Below are 23,381 nucleotides of genomic sequence, written 5' to 3'. Positions count from 1 at the left end.
TTGACTACGCAAATATACTGAAGAATATCACCTCCAAGAAAACCACACTGAGCTGTTACAAAATGATTTATAGCTACATACGAGGGGCGTGTCTCTTAAGATCTCGCGAGAACTCAACTCAACCTCTGTTACTCAAGCAGTGGCAGTGTGGCTGCTGACAGTGTGCTGCTGTAATCATGCTCAAAGCATTAAACAAGACCCACCTCAGGCAGTTGGTAAGAAAAATCCGACGAAACGACATATTAACCAGTGCGCACTTTCTTTTAAAGTTGTTATTCTTTCTCACCGTCCTTTCTAGACAGAAACAGAGCTGAATAAATAGCTTAGCATGCTGGCTAACTCGCTCATTTAGTTGTTCAATATGTTACTAAAATGCTATTCTTTTCTATATAAGCTTGTTTTATTGTGTTGTTTTTGATATGTGATGATTAAAAAGCAATGTCAAGTGTTTGGTTACTTCGCTGACTTATTTTTTCATAGTTATACAACATGCTAGTAAAGCGTTTACGTTAACTTTAATATATTCTCATAGTTGTGCTGTTTTTATAGCTTTAGACAGAAATATTGATGTTTGGATATGTATATAACATCAATATGACTAGTTAATCCACAGAGCTAGCAAACTATCTGTCAAGGTTATGCAACATGTAAACAGTGCATTATGAAACCTCCTCACTGTCCTTAAGTAACTGATTGACCTACAATGCATTTAAAATGTGACCTACATTAAATTTGATATGTTAATATATTAGGTCAGACCCTAAGTAGTATCAGATCCCTGTTATGTATCATATTTCTAATGACCTCTATGGGCTACAGAACAATGTTTGGCTGCACTGCACTGTCTGCATTGAATAGTAACCGTTATTTAGGTGAAAGGTCCTGGCAGCTATTTATATCATACTGTATCAGATTTACCAAATAGTTTTCTTTCTCTTCCCAGTCTGGTCTGATTCAGAGGTTTCAGAGTACTCTGGTTGTTGTCGAGCACAATAATGACACGCTGACCCCCATCACCCTGAACGCCATAACTGCTGCTAATAAACTCGGCAGTGATGTGTCCTGTTTGGTTGCTGGAACGAGCTGTGCGAAGGTATTATCTCTTCATGCCTATTGATTTATGTGTAGCAATTTGAAAGCCTGATTTCAGGGGTCTGATTATGGGTTTTTGGACAGGTTGCAGAGCAGTTGTCCAAAGTTCAAGGGGTGAAGAAAGTTCTGATAGCTCAACATGAAGCCTACAAAGGGTTATTGCCAGGTAAACTATTTTTTTTTTTTTTTTGTTCGTAAATTTTGAAGTATATGGTTCAAGTAACTTTGAATAAAATCATCTGACAGATTGAAGGAAGGAGGTATTTAAATGAAAAACTGTATTTAAATGAAAAATTCTGCCTTCTTTCACAGAGGAGCTGACGCCCCTCATCTTGGCAACCCACAAACAGTTCAGTTTCACACACATCTGTGCGGGAGCTTCTGCTTTCGGAAAGGTAAATCCAAAGCAGATGATGAGGAAGTAGGGCTGAAAGGGAGACATTCAGTTGTCTATGTCATTGAGCCATTCTGTATCTTTTAAACACTGGTAAAACAACACGGTTTTAATACTTTTTTTTTAATTTGATGACAAACTTTTATCAGAACAAACAAAATTGACTTTTTTGGGTTGCTGTTTTTGGGTGAACTAACCCTTTAAATATGTGCCTTGATGTTTTCTTTTGATTTGATGACAAACTTTTTGTCTTGATGGGTTTTGTTTATTTGATGAACTTTGTAGAAATGTTACACAGGGTTTTTATCGTTAACTAAAACTCAAAACATTTTCAACTCAAAATCAAAACATTTCTGTTAATTGAAATAAAGCTGAAATAAAAAAAAAAAATGTATTAGTTGAAAAACTAAACAAAAATGTAGCTTTGGCAATAAACTGAAATAGGTTTTAAGGGGTTAGTTCACCCAAAAATGAAAATAATGTCATTTATTACTCACCCTCATGTCGTTCTCCACCCGTAAGACCTTCTTTCATCTTCAGAACAGAAAATTAAGATATTTTTGATGAAATCCAATGGCTCAGTGAGAGCAAAGCCATTCAAACTCTCAAGGTCCATTAAAGGATTAGTTCACTTTTCAAATAAAATTTTCCTGATAATTTGCTCACCCCCATGTCATCCAAGATGTCCATGTCCTTCTTTCTTCAGTCGAAAAGAAATTAAAGGGGTCATGAACTGTCTTGTTTTATTGTTTTATAATGTTTCCTGGGGTGCACTTATAATGTTAGTATGCTTTTTACATCCAAAATTGTCATAATTTATAAATAAAAGGCATTTTTCCTACCCTGATTTTAGCCCTCTGATTTGAACGCTCTGTTTTAAGGGGCGTGTCTGCTGTGAGACTTCAGTGGAAACGCCCACTGCTGTGATTGGCTGACATCTTTCCATTTGAAATAGCCAAGTATTACTCTCTCTTTTAACGCGTTTTTACTATTACAGCTCTAAGGTTAACTAATCGTGAAAAGTGTTGCGTTATATTTAGATCGCGGCATGAAAGGTTGCAGTGATGAACACTGTGTAGCCGATCACAGACATGTTGAGCTCATGAAAGCAGTGATCTCATCATTGCAACTCAATTTCTGCACACTAACAAATGCTTTCATCTTCACTAACAGTGCAAACGCGATATAACTAAGAGATTCGTTTAATTAAACGGGAGTTTTGCGGTCAGTCACTGATAAACTTGCGCTGTTTGATTGACAGCTTCAGCGTGCGCTGTTCCAACTATTCAACTTTGATCACCATTAAATAACAGATTATTTTCATCCTACTAAGAGAAACAACGCAAGTTGTTGTTTAATCATGGGTTTGATTTACTGACACAGAGACAAAGATCATCTGACTGTACATGAATCATTAACAGATCAGGCATTAGAATTAACACAGTTACTGACATGTTGTTGCATTACTGTCGAGTTCAGGCACTGCACAATATTGTAATCCTCAACGGCATGTTTATTGCTTGGTAACTCGATCCGGTTTAGCACCACGTAGGCCTATGTTACTTAGGCTACCTATTCTATTGCACGTCATGCGCAAATCAGTGGGCGGGGCTAAACAGGTAGCGATGAAGTAGGCGTTGATCATCTTCTGTAGAGGCGGTGCTTGCTGCCCTTTGACGTCATAGATCCCCACTTTGTAAATCCTGTCGTTCACTGGGTCTGGTGTCAATTAAAGCTTTTATTGGACTAATGGTTAACAAGGAAGTTTTTCAGCTCTAAAACTTACAGGATATTCTTAAAGTATGATGACCTCTTATATGTCAAAAGCTCAAGGAAAATTTGATTTCTCACTTCATCTGAGAAACCCCATTAAGGTTTTTGATGAAAACATTCCAGGATTTTTCTCCTTATAGTGGACTTCAATGGACTCCAAACTGTTGAAGGCCAAAATTACAGTTTCAGTGCAGCTTCAAAGGGCTTTAAACGATACCAGATGAGGAATAAGCGGTCTTATCTAGAGAAACGATCGGTCATTTTCCAAAAAAATGTAAATGTATATGCTTTATATAAACAAATGATCACCTTCCAAGTGCTTCCGCCAAAACCGCACTTTTGTATTCTTCAAAAAACTTACGCTGTATGTCCTACACCTTCCCTATTCAACTTGCGGAATGAACGCAAAACACCAGTTCCATTTTTTTCCGTAAGTAGAAACCACAGCAGTGGGTGTTTACACTGAAGTCTCACAGCAGACACGCTCCTTAAAACAGAGCGTTCAAATCAGACGGCTAAAATCAAGGTAGAAAATGGCCTTTTATTTCTGTTATGACAATTTGCTAACATTCAGGTAACATTATAAAATAATGAAAAAAACTAAAACTGAAATAAAAATAAATTCAAATGAAATGGCAAAACTAATGAAACGACAAAATCACATAACAAAATTGAAATATATAAAGAAAAAAGCTAATATCAGATAGAATATCAGTAGAACTATAATAAAACTAAAATACTTTTTTTTGACTTATTCATGAGCTTTAACATTTGCCTTGATGTTTTTTTTATTTGATGATAAACTTGTGGAACATTTTTCAGAATATACAACATTTCTGTACGTTTTTGCCTTTTTTTTTTCACAATTGCTGACAAACACTTTTTTTTTTATGATAATGCAAAATTTACATTAAATTATGCTTTTTTATTTTCCCATGTGATCGCATCAGTGATTAGTGTTGCTATGTTTTACTTAATGCAGGATTTTGTAGTTACTCTCGTTCCGAAGTTATTTGATTATTTCCCAAAGCGAAAAGCACAAATGGGAAATGGATTAGAAACTCTCATGCTGCCGAGCCCCTATCAGGCTTCTTACTTTTGGAATTGTGGGAGAAGTCCGTCCTCAATAAGTGCGGCTCTATTATATGCACGGTTATTTGTCATTCCACAGCCAAACTGTCAGGCAGCAGATCTAATGGTATTTAAATTGAATTGTAATACATTAAACAGTATCTTATGTAGCCTAACCCCAGACCAAAGAGATGTATTAGTCTCAATTTCCTCACTGGCTAAACGTATTTTATTTGATGGATTCTTAAGTGCTGGATTTGGTTTCATTATGTCACTATATAAAACACTTGAATTACCACTATACAATATTTTTCACCTCTAGACATAACTTGGAGCTCTTTTTCAGACTCAACGATATTTATTCCGTCTGCGATGCAGGATGGCCAAAGTTTTCAGACATGCGGTGAAACTGGGTTTTGATCAATGCCTTCCGAAATAATGCTATTCCAAACAAATCAAATCTGACCACATCTGCAGATAAGGATGTGAATGTTTTAATGGCTTGAACTTATTCAAAAGCTTCAAATACATCCGATTGTCTTTGTGTATGTCTTTATTTGTAGAATCTCCTTCCAAGAGTGGCCGCCAAGTTGGATGTGGCTCCCATTTCAGATATCATTGAGATCAAATCTCCAGACACCTTTGTGAGGACCATTTATGCCGGTAAACACGCAAACAAATGAAATGCATGTTTGCTTTCAAATAACCTTCCTAGTATGCTCCATATTCTTCTCTTTGTTCAACGTGGTTTGTGATTTAGGAGTCTGGCCACTGGTTGGCTGCGTGAACGGAGACTCAAAGTGACTCACACTGGCTTGAAACAAATAATTTTTTTAAATCTAAGGGGGACCCTGGAGCCTTTTTGTCCCAGTTTGCATGTATTATTTTTCTGTTCACCGTTTCTCATCCATAAAATCTCCTGCCATAAATACTTCCTAATTATTCCGGCCACTTTATCTTTGGCAAGCACAGAGCACTTGATATTTATGAGACTTTATTTTATTTTAAGTCACATTAATGTTTTTCATGCAAAATATTAAATGAAAAGTGGTGTTTTGCCACTTGTGGTGATCATTTATGTCCGAGGTTTTCAACTGGGGATTCATGAAGGTTCTCCAGGGACATTTTCTTTCCTAAAAGGATTTGAATGAACATTTGATGATCATCTGTTTACATTATATAAAATGATTAATGCATTTAATATTGTGATATATTTTACACACAATATTGTCGGTTTTTGCTCAATTTTGCCAATGAAAATATTACCTATAAAGCCAGAGCAGAACAATTGTGCATCTCAGAGCATCACACACTGATTCAGTGGCCCATTCATAAAGAGAGCCGTTTACTTCATTCCTGAACGAATTAGCCATTTGAATGAATCGAATGAATGACTCAATGCCTTACTCATTTAGACATTTACCGCCATCTACTGGCAGTTTTAGTTTATTTAGAGTATCATTTCATTTAAAAAAAAATCATATTTCCATATTAATAAAAAAACAAAAAAACATTAAAGGGATAGTTATGTAAATATAGAATATAATAGGGATATAATGTAAATTCTGTAAATGTCGATTCAAACCTGTATGACTTTATTTCTTTTGTGGGACAAGATGTTTTGAAGAATGTTGGTAAGCAAGCTATATACTATATAATACTGCGACATTTCTCAAATGATCTTTTATGTTCCACAGAAGAAAGAAATTCATACAGGTCTGAAACGACATGAGGGTGAGTAAATGATGACTGAATTTAAATTTTTGGGTAAACTGTCCCTTTAACACACATTTAAAACCTGTTAATCTCAAGGCATTATTAAAGGGTTTGTTCACTCAAAAATGAAAATTCTGTCATTAATTACTCACCCTCATGTCATCTTCAGAACACAAATTAAGATATTTTTGATAAAATCCGATGGCTCAGTGAGGCCTCCATTGCCAACAAGATAATTAACACTTTCAATGTCCAGAAAGCTACTAAAGACATATTTAAAACAGTTCTTGTGAATACAGTGGTTCAACCTTAATGTTATGAAGCAACGAGAATAATTTTTATGCTCCAAAAAACAAAATAGCGACTTTATTCAACAATATCTAGTGATGGGCGATTTCAAAACACTGCTTCGTGAAGCTTTATGAATCTTTTGTTTTGATTCAGTGGTTCGGGGCGTGTATAAAACTGCCAAAGTCACGCCCCCCAGTGGTGAACCTTTGAAATTTCGAAACACTTGTGACATGAAGCCTCGTTTACTGAAATCATGTGACTTTGGCGCTCCGAACCACTGATTTGAAACAAGAGATTCATAAAGCTTCATGAAGCAGTGTTTTGAAATCGCCCATCACTAGATATTGTCATAAAGTCGTTTTTTTGGAGCACAGAAAGTATTCTCGTCTCTTCATAACATTAAGGTTGACCCACTGTAGTCACATGAACTGTTTTAAATACGTCTTTAGTAGCTTTCTGGGCATTAAAAGTGTTAATTATCTTGCTGTCAATGGAGGCCTCACTGAGCCATCGGATTTCATTTTTTTGTGTTCCGAAGATGAATGAAGGTCTTACGGGTTTGGAACGACAATGAGGGTGAGTAATTAATGACAGCCGTAAGACCTTCGTTCATCTTCGGAACTCAAATTAAGATATTTTTGATGAAATGCGAGAGGTATATGACTCATCCATAGACAGCAATATAACCAACACTTTCAAAGTCCAGAAAGCTACTAAAGACATTGTTTAAACCGTTGACGTGACTACAGTGGTTCAACCTTAATGTTATGAAGCGACAAAAATACTTTTTGTGTACCAAAACAAAACAAAAATAGCGACTTTATTCAACAATCTATTCCACAATCTATCCCTATCTAGCTGTCATGTTGATATATATATGTGTGTGTGTGTGTGTGTGTGTGTGTGTGTGTGTGTGTATAAATAAGGAATTTCTTGTCATTTCACCTCTTTTCCCTTGTTTTTTGTCCACAGGAAATGCCCTCAGCACAGTCAAGTGCAATGAAAGCATCAAGGTCTTCACCGTTAGAGGCACTTCCTTTGAACCTGCGGCCGTAGAAGGGGGCAGCGCCTCTTCAGAGGAAGGTACTCAGTCGTTTGATAAAGTTAAACACACTGTTGTTTGTTCATGTTTTGCTTTAAGGTCATGCTGACTTTGATACCACACACAAAGGTTTATAGTGTTTAGTGTTGTATATAATTCTCCGCTCCGCTGCAAGGTTTTGATGGGCTAGTTTGTTTAAACGTTGACTTTAAAGGGATCATAGAGGAGTATTTTGGAACAACTCGGCGTGTTTATTTGGACGGCTCCTCACGAGATGTTGTTGCTTTTGCAGTCTCTTCGTCTGCCCCTGCTGGAGTCTCTGAGTGGCTGGAACAAACTCTAACTAAGAGTGACCGTCCAGAACTTACCGGTGCTAAAGTCGTGGTGTCTGGAGGTAAGAACTTTGTACAAGAACACAAAATGGTCCAATAGACATTACAGGAAATTGTCCTAATATACTCTAATGGATGTTATAAAATGTATAGTTTGCTCCCAAATGCTGATTGGTCAGTGCAGCTTCAGCTGTGCTAAAATACATGATATAACATAATGTGATATAATATGATTGTTCCTGAACTTTATTACTGCACCGCACTCATAGAGGCCACTTGTTAACCAGTCAAGAACTATATCTTCTAGCACAGTCACTAATATCTGACTCTTGTAAGGCACCACTGAAATATTAAACATATTTTGCTGGACTGTCCTGCTTTTAATGTTACTAGGCAATGGTTTTATTCAGAATTTTAATGTTTTTAAAAAGGTTTTAGCTGGGAAAATCGTAATTTATCAAATATAAAAAAAAAAAAAATGTTCAATCTGTTAATTATTATTATATGTATGATTATATGTTCCTTTTTATTGTATTTTGTATTATTTTATTATAAACAAACTGTTTTATAAAAGCAGCAAGGCTTAAACTCATACTTTGTTGCTTAATCAAAGAAAATAAACAATAAATCGCAATAAATTAAAAACACCTTTCACAGGGACTACATCTTCGTGTTTGTTTGAACTGTATACATATTTAATAAAATATTAAATTAAAATATTTTAGTTAATTATTGTATTATTTTAAGAAGTTTCATTGTATATTGTATTATTATTATTATTTATTAAATAAAATTTAGCTGTGATGCTGATATGACAATAAATAAATACAACAAAATACATTTATAAAATAAATGTATAAAATCTAAAAATTATACCATGTGCTTTTACATTTTAATTAAATAAATAATTGTTCCTTTTTTGTTTTTATTTTATTTTTATTTTAAGGATTTAAAAAACAGACAGTTTTATAAAAACAGTAAGGCACAAACCCTCATACTTTATTGCATAATCAAAGAAAAATAACATCAATAAATTACAATAAACTAAAACCACTTCATTGTTTGTTTGAACTGTATACATGTTTAATCAAATATTAAATGTAAAAATTTCATTTGTTTTATATTGTTTTAAGAAGTTTCATTGTTGACTTATTATTATTATTATTATTATTTGTTTTAAAAATATTGCTGTGATGCTGATATGACAATAAATACAACAATATACATTTATAAAATAAATGTATAAAATCTAAAAATTATACCATGTGCTTTTACATTTTAATTAAATAAATAATTGTTCCTTTTTTAAATTTTTTTTAAAATTTTTTTATTTTAAGGATTTAAAAACAGACAGTTTTATAAAAACAATAAGGCACAAACCCTCATACTTTATTGCCTAATCAAAGAAAAATAACATCAATAAATTACAATAAACTAAAACCACTTCATTGTTTGTTTGAACTGTATACATGTTTAATCAAATATTAAATAAAAAATTTCATTTAATTGTTTTATATTATTTTAAGAAGTTTCATTGTTGAATTATTACTATTATTTGTTTAAAAAATATAGCTGTGATGCTGATATGACAATAAATACAACAAAATACATTTATAAAATGTATAAAATCTTAAAATACCATGTGCTTTTACATTTTAATGAAAATGTTTTCCTTTTTTATTATAATAATTTATTATAAACAGACACTTTTATAAAAACAGTAAGACACAGACTCTCATACTTTATTGCTTAATCAAAGAAAAATAACATCAATAAATTACAATAAACTAAAACCGCTTTCCACAGGGACTACATCATTGTGTTTACGTTCATTGTTTGAACTGTAGGTCATAATGTTGGGTATTCCCTAGAAAATTCTCTAGGCATTTTTTTTTTTTTTTTTTCTCAGAAAATCAATAGTAAACTGAGACCGTATTGATCGTACTGTACTCATAACCTTGTCAGTAATTTCATATTTCATGCCCATCTGCCGTCTTCCTGTCATAACAGGGAGGGGCTTGAAGAGCGGCGAGAACTTCAAACTGCTCTACGACCTCGCCGACAAGCTGAACGCAGCCGGTACAGTGTTTGTTTTGTCCTAATCATTCTTTGTTTAGTGTTTAGTTTTTAATCAAGCTATTTAAAGTATATGCATTTAAAATGAAACCACCACTATTTTATCGTAGTTGGTGCCTCCAGAGCTGCAGTTGATGCTGGTTATGTACCAAACGACATGCAGGTTGGACAGACTGGAAAGATTGTGGCTCCTGTAAGTACCACCACCGGAAACCAGTTGTCTTATTTCTCAGTCTGTACTACAGTCCTTCATATGCACTAATTGCCTCTACAGAAGGAAATCTTCTCAAAGTTCAACACTAGTTGATAGACCCACCAGGTTTTCAGACTTATTCGATAAACTGTCTTGACTTTGAATACAACATGTAATTGTTGTTTAAGTTTGAATCAAGAAAGATGGATCCGTGTTGCCCTTTAAAAAGGTTAATTTTCCATTATCCGCTCCGAGTGGGACGTCCCCGCTGTCATTATCCACACATTAGCAGAGCTTTGAGGCGTTGTGATGTAGTTAATGGCACATTCCGGCTTCTAAATGATTTACCAGAGCCATTAGTGGAGACGTGCACCGCAAGGTCCGCCCTGAGCTCAAACCAGGCAAATCAGCCCCAAACCCAATTCTCCAAATGTTTTGACAAGCTTGTCAAGCGTAGCCTGAGCGTTGCGCATTAGTATTCACCCCGAACAAGTCCCGAATGAGTTCTACCAGTGAAATGAACTCTAGTCAAGATGGATGAGGGTTGTTTTGGGTCGATTGAGTATGTCTTTTGTGGTTAATCGGAATCTTTTAGCCCTCAGGGTGATGTTTTGATGACTGGTTTGGAGATTTTTGTGCAAAAAAAAAAAAAAAAAAAAACCTCAAGTGATGCTGAAACTATTTAAATGACATGGAGCTGCTTTCACTATAGCCTATATAGTTATATATATATCTATTCAACCCTGTTATCCAAGATATTGTAAGAAAAAAGTATCAAAAAATATTTTAAGTTATATAAATAACTGTAAATATAAGTTTATCAATAACTACAAACCAACATTAGGTCCCATTTAGGTAGATAGTCCCCTACTGAGTGACAGCTTAATTTGGGCTAAATTTTCAACCCTGTTAGTCATTTGGTGTATTAAGAAAATACACCAAATGACTAACAGGGTTGAAAATTTAGCCCAAATTAAGCTGTCACTCAGTAGGGGACTATCTACCTAAATGGGACCTAATGTTGGTTTGTAGTTATTGATAAACTTATATTATTTATATTATTTATATTACTTATATTATAATTATGTTTTTCAGTGTTACCCATTTTGCATATTTTTTTATATTTATTTTATTCTGATGTTTATTCAACTATTTAAATGACATGGAGCTGCTTTCACTATAGTCTATATTTTTATATATATATATATATATATATATATATATATATATATATATATATATATATATATATATATAACAATTCAGCCCTGTTATCCAAGTTATTGTAAGAAAAAAATTATCAAAAAAAAATGTCTTTAATGAATTGTAAAAATAATTTAACAACTACAAACCAACATTTAGTCCTAAGGTAGATAGTCTCCACTGAATGACAGCTTAATTTGGGATAAATTTTCAGTCCTGTTACTTGCAACCCTATTAGTCATTTGGTGTATTTTTTTCTTTTCTAATTATGTTTTACTCATTTTGCATATTTTATTTTTATATTTATTTTATTCTGATGTTTATCAACTATTTAAATGACATGGAGCTGCTTTCACTATAGTCTATATGTAACTACTAAACCCTGATATCCAAGATATTGTAGGTAAAAAATTAAAATAAAGTCCTTAATTGTAAATATATAAGTTTATCAATAACTACAAACCAACATTTGGTCCCAAGGTAGATGGTCCCCTACTGAATGACAGCTTAATTTGGGCTAAATTTTCAACCCTGTTACTTAAACACTGTTAGTCTTTTGGTGTATTTTTTTTCTTTTCTAATTATTTATTTCAGTGTTACCCATTTTGCATATCTTATTTTATTCGGATGTTTATTAAATATTTAAGTGGCATGGAGCTGCTTTCACTATAGTCTGTATGTATTGTTAAATATGACTGTTCAACCCTGTTATCCAAGATATTGTATTAAAAAATAATAAAACATATTTTCCCTTAATTAATTGTAAAAATAAGTTTCTCAATAACTACAAACCAACATTAGGTCCCAAGGTAGATAGTCCCTACTGAATGACAGCTTAATTTGGGCTAAAATTTCAACCCTGTTAGTCATTGGTGTTTTTTTCTTTTCTAATGTTTCAATGCATATTTTTTATGTTTATTATATTCTGATATTTATTGCTAGAAAAGAGAAAAATGTCCCAAATTTTGTTAACAGGGTTGCAAAAATTGCAATTCTCATTTAAAATAAATAAAAATAGTAATATTCACAAGAAAACGTTTTTATATATGATTTTTATTGATTGTATACTTTATTCAAAGTTTCAAACGAGTAATATTTATTTTGCTCTTATAATATTTAATTTGTGTTCATTTTCTAAAGGTTAAGAACTATCTTTCATGGACCATTTGTTGATAAATAAATAAAAATAATAATAAAATAAAACCTAATGTTAAGTTTCCAAGACATTCAGGCCCTGTTTTGTGCCCCAGCCTGTTACATCAGCAGAAAAAAAGGTGGAGAAATTACATTTTGATGAAAGATCCCCCCCCCAAAAACAAACAAACAAAAACCTAACAACAACAACAACAACAACAAAACAAGTCTTAAATTTGTTAAAGTAAATGGGGAGGGGAAGAGATCAAATTTTTTTATTTTTTAACAATTATTCGGTAACTTGAAATCTTCAGATATTTGTGGGTCTCCATCACTTCAGCCCATCTGAAACACCAGCCCTGCCCTCTTTCCTCTCCTCCTGGCTTTTAGAGCTCCGGCCGGCCACGTGTTCACAAATTGAAGCGGTGGCCCCTGGGAGAGCGCCGCAGCCACATTAAGCTGCACTGAAATATTCATGGAGCAGTGCATTAAGCTGAGAGCCACTGATGTAGCACTCCCTCGGGAGTAGGGTGGAGGCGAGGGGGAGGGACGCAGGGTCTGTCCTGCCACATCCCCCAAGCACTCCTCTTTTGAGTAATTGTGAGGATGTTGTGGCCTGTGCTCTGGGACGGGAGGTCAGCAGAGTGCTTCCGAGCCAATGCTGAGATGCTCCCCGGCTCTGATTTACAGTTTTAAACGTCCTTTGTTATTGTAACACGTGTGACGGTGCTAAATTGTTGAAATTCTGCAAGAAAGAATCTAGTTCATGATTTAATTTTGAGAACCAGCCTCCTTTACACCCAGTGCAGTTCATTTAAAGTGCTGCTAATTGACACCCCTAGCAACAATATGGTGTGCCATGTTTCAATCAATCAGACTTGTGCATAACATGACTCTGAACGCATATTAAATGAGCTTCCCCATCATAAATGCCTACTTTTGGGTAGGTAGGTAGTGAAATGCAAATATATGAATGTGTTCGGGGTCCAGTGTGATGATATTTCAGAAGAGCAAGGAACTGCTGATTTGTATGATATGTCCCCTTTAAAATCATTTTATACTTTTTGCGGTTACTCTACAGGAGCTGTATATTGCAGTTGGCATCTCTGGCGCTATCCAACATCTTGCTGGAATGAAAGATAGCAAGGTACAGTTAGTAATGTATGACAAAACACACACACTGTAGTACACTAAGAAGATATCGTTTACTGTGGTAATATCAGAGAAACCCCACCCATGAGAAGAGGTCTCTAAGAGTTTCCAGAACGTGCCAAGTTAACTCGCTCTGATGTGAGACGATGTATTGGTATGGAGTGTTTTAAAAGCGATCTGGAGTAGCTTTTTACCTGCATCCATAATTCATCTGCATTAACTATTCTGCGTCTTTGGAATACAGTTTCTTGTAGCACTTGAGCGTCCATCACAACCATCTTCCTCCATATGTTCATATAGGAACGTCCTCCTCATGTTGAGATATTTAGCTTTTTTTGTTTTGTTAGAAAGTTACCTCTGCCCTTTTCTGGGAATTATTTTTCATGTTATCTTATGGAGACTATAGTCCATCAGTTCTCAATCCAACACAGTCTTTTTTTTTTCTTTTTTTTTTGCAATATAGCCCACCAGGTTAAATCATTTACTTGTTTGTTTTATAGACCATTGTTGCCATCAACAAGGACCCAGAAGCCCCTATTTTCCAGGTGGCTGACTATGGCCTAGTGGCAGATCTGTTCAAGGTAAGATTACTAGTTGGAGTTGAGGTATTCATGTGGGAAACACAAGTTTGAATCCAATTGTATTTTTACCAAATATATTTTTTTTGATGTCATATATGAAAGTCACTGTTTAGGTTTTGACCAAAAATTGATGCACCTGGTGATGGAAATGACATTTATTTCCATCTATAGGTTCATCAATTTCTGGTCAAGATCTTGTATTAACAATGCAAGAGGTGAGCACTCTGTAAAGTCTCCTCCAGCACATCCTAAAAGCTTTCAATGAATTGAAAATGATTCTTCAAGCTCCCTCACAACCATTCTTTTACAATTTGAGCCTGATGAATCTTGGTTTTGTCATTCTGGAATATGGCCAAGATGTGTCTTCCTACATGGTTGTTTAAAATATGAAAAGCTACACACTCCATAAATTAGGGATAAAAGAACTGTTCCCAAACGTAAAACATGCTTAAGTAGCTTTCTGGGGATCTGAAAGTGTCAATGCAGGCCTCACTGAGCCATCGGATTTTATCAAAAATATCTTAATTTGTATTCTGAAGATCTTACGGGTGTTGAACGACATTAGGGTGAGTAATAAATTAAATAATTCATTTATGTGGGAACTACCCCTTTAAACATTTGCCTATTTATATCCAAATAGCGACTTTTTTTTGGCCGAGCAGTGTAGGCTTAGTTATACAAAATGTTTATTTATTTATTTTTTATTGGTAACCACCTATAATCATGCACATTAAGAATTTAATTTATTAATTGTTGATGTTTAGAGTGGTTGATTTTATAGGTAATAGCCTAATTATTTAGACTAAGAATATATTTAAATTGATTAAATGCAAGTATTTCACATAAAAAGAAGACATAGCTTCTTTTTTAACCATATAAAAGGCTATTACAAAGGTAAAACAGGATCAAAATAAACTCCATGGCAGCTAAAAAAAGTACATTTTTGACAGATGTGATACCATTTCTACAAGCACTAATTTCATCAATAAAAGCAACAAAAATGCTAAAAATAGGCCCAGCTCCTCAGGACAGAGAAGAGAAGCCTTTTGCCATTTGACACTCCAACTAAGGATAAAGTATACGTAACAAGAAAGATACAATCTTCTTTCTCTAAAACACGAATCTCATTAGCACAAAAGATCCTTATCAGGTCATCAGAGACATTTTAATCCAGTGCCTCAGACAATCAGCAGTACCGTTCATGTTTATTATTTAATAGCGTTGTAAATTTCGAATGACCTGGTATTAATTTCTTCGGCCAACCCAGTCTACAACCAAAACCAGAGGAGACTCAAAAAAGCTGACCCATATTTCCCTTTTAAATTTTGCAGGGCGCATTATTCCACCTAATGGAAAGTGTGCAACTTCTGAATTATTGAGTCGCTGAATTAATTAGTGGCGACTCCAACCAGAAGCATTATACACAACTTCTTCTCCTTTCAGAGCAGAAAAGTAATTGATAGTCAGCACAAGTGTGTGGGTGTAGTTTTTCACCTTTATTTTCTGTCTCCTCTCACCAGAGCTTTACACGCCCGGCTGCGCGCCATAGTTCAAGGTGGCACACGCGCTCCCGGTGCCAGAGGGCTGCCACACACACACACACACCGCGTCCATCTGTTGTTGGTGTTTACTTTGTGTAACGCTATCATCGTTTATTTCCCTGTGTTTGCCCTGTCGTTCATCTTTTATTCAGGCGGTGTGTGCTAGACACAGGTGTGCAGGTAAACTGTGTAAAAGTGATTGCCGACGATGGGCAGCGCTGGCGAGCAGGGGCGGCTCTCAGATCACTTTACACACGGTCACTCCTCAGATAACTGATTAAAATGTATGGGCTTTCTCCTCCTTCCTTAGATTGAAAAGTGAGCCGGGGACATATTGGGGTGATGATATAGTTTTTCAGGATGCTCTGCAATACGGGAGCATCTTAGTTTTGGATGAGAACCTCGACGTATAGGAAAAGTTCAGGTTGCTCTCAAATGACAACCACCTTGCCTAGGGTGCTTAAAGGATGAATTCACTTTTAAAATGAAAATTACCCCATGATTTACTCACCCTCAAGCCATCCTAGGTGTATATGTCTTTCTTCTTTCAGAAGAACAATCTGAGTTATATTAATAATCACCCTGATGCGTATAAGCTTTATAATGGCAGTGCATGGAAACCACCTGTTTGAAGCTCAAGAAAGTGCATCCATCCAGCATAAACATACTCCACACGGCTCCAGGGGTTAATAAAGGCCTTCTGAAGCTAAGCTATGTGTTTGTGTAAGAAAAATATCCATATTTAACACGTTGTAAAGTAAAATAATTAGCTTTACGGCCAAACGGATTAGACGCAAATATAATCTGTATGCTAGTTATTTTACTTTATAACATGTTAAATATGGATATTTTTCTTATACAAACGCATTGCTTCGCTTCAGAAGGCCTTTATTAGCCCCCCAGAGCTGTGTGGAGTACATTTACGATGGATGGATGCACTTTTTTTTTTGAGCTTCAAACAGGTGGTTTCCATGCACTGCCATTATAATGCTTGGGAGCATCAGGGTGATTATTAATATAACTTCGATTGTATTCATCTGAAAGAACAATATGCCTAGGTATACACCAAGGACGACTTTAGGGTGATCAAATCATGGGGTAATTTTCATTTTAATGTGAATTAATCCTTCAAACGCTAACGCAGGGGTGGCAAACTCCGGTCCTGGAGAGCCTCAGTCCTGCAGAGTTTAGCTCCAACCCTGATTAAAAATTCACCTGCCTAAAGCTTTCTAGCAACCTTTCAAACCTTGATTAGCTTGTTTTGGTGTGTTTGATTAAGGTTGGAGCTGAAGTCTGCAGGACCGTGGCTTTCCAGGTCCGAGGTTAGCCACTCCTGCTCTAGAGAAAGCTTTAAAGAGTTGGGTTAGTTTGAAGTCAAATCGTATTTAGCTGCAGTATCAATATATCAGTCGTTGGTTTAAGCCCAAAGTATACTTCGGGCATCTGCACACCTTCCACATGACGTAATTTCGTCACCAATTTTTGAGACTGTGTTTACAACAGCGCATTTGCGAGTGACTTGAGTGCTTGAAAACAAAATCCACTAGTGCGTAGGCGTTGAACACGTCTGTCCTCGCTCAGAGCCAAAGGAGTATACTGTGAAAGGTTTGCGCGTTCATCTGTGCGCAAGATGGAGCGGAACGGGGAAAATGAAGTATACGCAGGTTTTTACTCTTTATCTGTACTCTTTTCTAGGTTGTACCCGAATTGACTGAAGCCCTGAAAAAGTAAGACTTCTCACAAAGATGGTACTCACCTGGAGAATTTTACTGGGAACCTGCCTTAAGAAGCTACGAGCTGATGCTCCACTGATCTCTGGAGCTTGATTTTCCTCCAGAACTTCCAATGTCTAATGTAGACTCCAGACCACTTCTTTTAATAAAAGAATTCAGTGATACATGGGCTTAACATAACTGTTGTTGAAGGCTAATCCAGGGTTGTCAAATTCTGCTCCTGAGATCACCTTCAACCCTAAACAAACACACCTGTACCAGCTAATCCTGGACACCCCTGCTGTATATTGACCTCAGTGGAGAAGAGCTCATTTATGCAGCAGTTGAGTATGTCTTCCCATATTCTGCTTTATATATTGGTGGAAGTAATTTGCTGTTTGTTGTATTTTAACAAGGTAGCTATGTGGCCTTGGATGTTCACCGAAGCAATCTAATAAATCTGCTTGTACTCATCCTTTCGTTTTCTGTTACTCATTTACAAAAGACTAGTATACTGGATATTTTGGCATTCTGCAAAACGACATACTTATGCACACATTTTCTAATACAACTGACAATTAAACAAAATGAAGCTGAATGTTTGAGTTTGAACCAACTTTTAATTGCTTGACAATCTCTCCTATTATCAGTTTATAAAATCCCTTGTCGATAACACAGGATTAATTTGCCTCAGTCAGAAAGCAGATAGATCTTTTCAAAGGCTCATGCTGTTGGGATGGGGGTTAAGGTTTAGGGTTATGACAACATTCTAACCATAATTTCTCATAAAAATCTTCTAATACTGTATACCTGAAATGTTCGCCTATCGTTTGCTCTCTGTGTTTTAAAAATACTTGAGTTTAGCACTTTTTTTTCCTCGCATAGAATTTGAATACAAACATCAGCATCAGTAATGTAAGAAAGGCAAAGGTAAGAAATTTGGCTGAATCACACAGCTTGACACATTTGAACACGGATCAAATGTAACCCTGCAGCATTGGGGGAAAAGGACTGTACATTGTGTGTCAGTTACATTTCGTACAAATAAACAAATCGACAAATAAAAACTCCCTCCCACGCCACCCTGAATGAGAACACATAAGTCTTCCAGCCACACTCCGATATTGGTCTACCGTCTAAAAGAGTGCGTCTTTGCTGGTTTCATACACCACTCGCCCAACAGACACACTGAAATTCCTGAAGAATCTTCCAATGATGGCTCCCGAAGTACCTCTCCCTGACTCCTTGGAAGGTTGTGCAATTTTGGCAGGAGTGGCACACTTCAAGTGCTCTTGCAGAGTTGGAGAGAGAGCGAGAAAGAGAGAGAGAAAGAGAAATGTGCATCTGTAAGGAGGGAACATTGCATGAGGTGGGTAGCAGAGGGCATTATCCTCATGTCACTTCCTGTGCCCCTTTCTGAGAACATGAAACCTGGGAGTGAGTATCAGTGCTGTTTAACACAGAGAGAAAGACAGATTGGCTGTGTCCGACACAAAAAGCAACAGCTGCCCAATCAATGTTTGTATGTAGGTACACCCTAATTCCTCATGGCTCCTCAAATCCAACAGACAAGTGACCAATCCTGAGTGGCGATGTCACTACACGCATTCTACCAGCGCAGTTGGCTAACCGTGCTGAGAATTCCGGGACAAAAACGGTTTGTAATCATGCCGTGCCGAACCAAGCTCAAGTGGAAAAATAACTAACAGTTTCTTAAAGTTCTTAGAACCGTTCAACCTGACGGTGGAAAAGTGGCTTTTGATTAGAGTTGCAGAAGTGCCAGATTTGAGGAACCTTGCAGGTAGCACGGTTTCAGACAGGCTTAAAAAACTGCATAACCTCACAACTGTCAATCTAAAATGAATTTAAGTGAGCTTTAGAGATAACCAAGCAAATATTTAATGAATACAATGCCTATTTCTCTAAGTTCTTTCAACTGCTCCATCAGACACTTTTCTTTCAACTAACAACTGAACCACATGCACAGGGTTGTTAGATATCATAGACGGGAAAGATATATCTAAAGCCAAATAAAGGCATTTGAATAGTAGGGGCGTACCAACTAGTGAACTAGTTCTTTCACTAGGCAATGCGTTTGGTGCGTTAACATTGTTTCCCAACCCTGTTCCTGGAGGTACACCAACAGTACACATTTTGGATGGCTCCCTTATCGGAGTCATTATTAAAGACTTAATTAATGAGTTGAATCAGGTGTGCTTGATTAGGAAGTGTTCTGAAATGTGTACTGTTGGTGTGCCTCCAGGAACAGGGTTGGGAAATCTAAACAGACATCTACGTTGGTTGATGGGTTGTCCAATCCTACTTCTGGAGAGCCACCATCCTTCTTCCTTCAACCCTAATTAAACCAACTAATTAAGTTCCTTGAGGACTACCAGAAACAGTAGGTGACACTCCAAGAGCAGGATTGGACAACCCAGACTTAGAGCATTCAAATACAATTAAATTTTCCAAACTGCCAAGTAACTAATCAAGTCGCCCACATGTTGACAGAAACTTAAGACTGGAATACACTACATGAGCTTTGCCCAGATTTCTGCCACCCTGATTTACATTCTGGAGTCGTTGATGCAAGTTGCCAAAAGTCAGAAAATCAAGTTTGTGTGTGATCAGTGTGATCCTCAGTGTATGATGTGCAGTTTATTTCCTGAAACTATTTTTGTCAAGTGAATGATGCTTAGGGTCAGATTTACTAAATGGGGCAAATTAGCGCAATTCCAAATAAGCACCAATGAGAGTGGAAAGTTCTGCACATGATCTACTGACGACGTGCAAATTAAAGAACACAGATGCAGTTGGATCATTTCCATAATGACGAACGCAATCTACCAAGAGTAGAGCAAATTAGCATCTGGTTTAAGACATGCTTTTTTTGAGCGGTAAATGGCGCAAATACAAGTAAATTGACTAGCGCAAACCTTAGTAAATCACCTTGCATGATTCATTTAAATACTCTCCTCCCATAAATTTTGTGTCTCAAAGGGAAATTCCTACAAATGCAAATGCAATATGGTCAGCCACAAAAATATCTGTGTCCATGCCTTTAGTAAATCCTGACAGTAATTTTTTTAACACCAAAAGAGGGTTTGTGCTGGCGCAAGCTGTTAGTAGATCTGGCCCTTAGTGTTTTTAAAATATGTTCAGATCTTAAAAGGTGTGTAGTGCATTCTATAGAGCCCCTAAAGGGACATGGGGAATGCAATACAATTGCTAGAGAATGCAAAAGCATTGTCCCTTTAGGGGCTCCGTAGTCAATCCACAAGAATCTGGTGAAAAGAAGCAGGGGTGTCCAATCCTGCTCCCGGAGAATTACTTTCATGCAGGGTTTAGCTCCAACCCTTATCAAACACAAATACACCAGCCAAACCAAGGTTTGCGGGATTACTTAAAAACTACAGGAAGGTGTGTTGGAGCAGATTTGGAATCAAACTCTGCAGGTAAGAGTCTTTCCAGTAGCAGTGTTGGCACTGAGTCATTTACATTGATTCAGCAAATACTAGACTAGTCACACTCTTTCAGTAGACAGGATGTTCCACAAACATTGGAATCGGATATGCCTTGATGCCTTCCTACCTCAGATACTGCCAGTGAAGGCACCATTTTTCAGTTTTCGGACACAGCCAATGAGTAAGTGATATACAGAGAGAGGCCAAGAGAGAGGCTGCTTCAGCTGGTGTTGGTGGTTACTGTCCCACACTTCATGCTCTATGTGTCTGGTATATGGCTCAGTGGAGTATCGGCCGGCTCCATAAGCCTGTACTTCTCCTCCAGAGATGGCTCGGTCCCCTGCAGGTGAATTAGTGGCTTGGTCTGGAATACGCCCAGACTTTCCTGGTTTCTCTTGTTGTATATGTTCACCCTGTGCTCCAGTTCCGGACTGGCCTTCACTGACCCTGCCGGACTGGGCAATTTAAGGTTGACCGGGTCCACCCTGCCTTTCTGCGCTAGGCAGGAGTCCTCGGACAAGGAAGAGAGCAGCTCCTTGACCACCGCGCTGGGGTCGTGGACGCCCGATTGCGTCCCGAGGGTCAAAGGGCTGCAGTATGGAGGAGGGCAGCAGCGCTGGCCGCTGTAGTCGGAGGTGGAGGCCTCCCGTACGGTAGAGCTGCAGTCAGTTGTGGAGCCCAGCGTGTGGCTGCTGATGCTGTGCTGCCGGGCCGTGAAGCTGCAACTTGACCGGGACATGGTCGTGCTGGATGCTTCACTTACAGAGCTGCCGTGCGTTCCTGGCCACTTCCCGGGCCGTCGGCACTAACGAGGGAAGGCGGCAACTGGTTGGGGTTGGTGGGAAGGTGGACATCGATGGCTGCTGTGGTTATGACACGAGCACCAGGGTCGGGCACTCCAATGTCTGTATGTACAACAGATGGCATAACTTAGTTAATGAGTGCCATACTAAATATTTAAGCATCACTGACAGTGGTCAACTGATATATCAGTCAGACCATTTGTGACCCTGGACCACAAAACCATTCATAAGTCGCACGGGTATATTTGTAGCAATAGCCAACAATACACTGTATGGGTCAAAATTATTGATTTTTCTTTTATGCCAAAAACCATTAGGATATTAAGTAAAGATCATATTCCATGAAGATATTTTGTAAATTTCCTCCTATAAATATATCAAAAATGTATTTTTGTAAGTAATACACGTTGCTAAGGACTTCATTTGGACAACTTTAAAGGTGCCATCGAATGGAAAATTGAATTTACCTTGGCATAGTTGAATAACAAGAGTTTAGTACATGGAAATGACATACAGTGAGTCTCAAACACCATTGTTTCCTCCTCCTTATATAAATCTCATTTGTTTAAAAGACCTCAGAAGAACAGGTGAATCTCAACATAACACCGACTGTTACGTAACAGTCGGGATCATTAATATGTATGCCCCCAATATTTGCATATGCCAGCCCATGTTCAAGGCATTAGGGCAGCCAGTATTAACGTCTGGATGTGCACAGCTGAATCATCAGACTAGGTAAGCAAGCAAGGACAATAGCGAAAAATGGCAGATGGAGCGATAATAACTGACATGATCCATGATATCATGATATTTTTAGTGATATGTGCAAATTGTCTTTCTAAATGTTTCATTAGCATGTTGCTAATGTACTGTTAAATGTGGTTAAAGTTACCATCATTTCTTACTGTATTCACGGAGACAAGAGAGCCGTGGCTCATTTTTAAACACTTGCACTAGCTTTAGCCACGGAGCACTATCAAACTCATTCAGAATCAAATGTAAACATCCAAATAAATACTATACTCACATGATCTGATGTATGCATGCAGCATGCATGACGAACACTTTGTAAAGATCCATTTTGAGGGTTATATTAGCTGTGTGAACTTTGTAAATGCTGTTTAAGGCAAGCGCGAGCTCCGTGGGCGGTGAGCGTGAGGAATTAGCCTGAGTCGGTGCATATATAATTATGGCTCAAAATAGGCAGTTAAAAAAAATGTATTAAAAAAAATCTATGGGGTATTTTGAGTTGAAACTTCACAGACACATTCAGGGGACACCTTAGACTTATATTACATCTTGTAAAAAAAAGTTCGATGGCACCTTTAAAGGTTGAATTTTCTCAATATTTAGATTTTTTTGCACCCTCAGATTTTCAAACCGTTATATCTCAACCAAATATTGTCCTATCCTGACAAACATCAATGGAAAGCTCATTTATTCAGCTTTTTCAAAAAATTGACCCTTATGACTGGTTTTGTGGTCCAGGGTCACATTTGGCATTTCAAGATTATCAGCTATTACTTGAGCCTGGTTAGTTGAATTTCAAGTAACATTGGTACAAATGTTTAATTTCAGTTACTTTACATCTCACAACTTTTTCAATTATATACTTGCATACTTAAAGGGACAGTCATCATTTACTCACCCTCAAGTTTTTCCAAACCTGTATGAGTTTCGTTCTTCTGTTGGACACAAAAGAAGATATTTTGAAGAATATTGGTAACCAGCTGATGGTAGCTATTGACTTCCATAGTAGGAAAAAATACTATGGAAGTCAATGGCTACCATCAACTGTTTGATTACCAACA

At 36.9% G+C, this 23,381-nt stretch overlaps 2 protein-coding genes across 2 annotated transcripts in view; one reads left to right on the top strand and one right to left on the bottom strand.

Annotated features, from left to right (window-relative positions):
• Positions 1-58: 58 nt before the first annotated feature.
• Positions 59-17,776, top strand: etfa (electron transfer flavoprotein subunit alpha). The gene is made up of 12 exons (XM_048157487.1): positions 59-215; positions 944-1,093; positions 1,177-1,258; positions 1,405-1,487; positions 4,894-4,993; positions 7,310-7,420; positions 7,672-7,773; positions 9,722-9,790; positions 9,898-9,980; positions 13,399-13,464; positions 13,970-14,050; positions 17,287-17,776. The coding sequence occupies exons 1-12, from the start codon at positions 177-179 to the stop codon at positions 17,320-17,322; spliced, it is 1,002 nt and encodes a 333-aa protein (XP_048013444.1). The 5' UTR covers positions 59-176; the 3' UTR covers positions 17,323-17,776.
• Positions 17,777-20,350: 2,574 nt separating this feature from the next.
• The window catches only part of tmem266 (transmembrane protein 266), a 103,006-nt gene continuing 99,975 nt past the window's right edge, over positions 20,351-23,381 (bottom strand). The window contains 2 exon segments of the mRNA XM_048157484.1: positions 20,351-21,541; positions 21,544-21,672. Coding sequence (XP_048013441.1) covers positions 21,027-21,541; positions 21,544-21,672 — 644 coding nt within the window. The 3' untranslated portion in view covers positions 20,351-21,026.

Source organism: Megalobrama amblycephala, linkage group LG15 (assembly GCF_018812025.1).
Source record: "Megalobrama amblycephala isolate DHTTF-2021 linkage group LG15, ASM1881202v1, whole genome shotgun sequence".
Taxonomy (NCBI): Eukaryota; Metazoa; Chordata; class Actinopteri; order Cypriniformes; family Xenocyprididae; genus Megalobrama; species Megalobrama amblycephala.
This window is presented reverse-complemented; position numbering and strand designations above follow the sequence as displayed.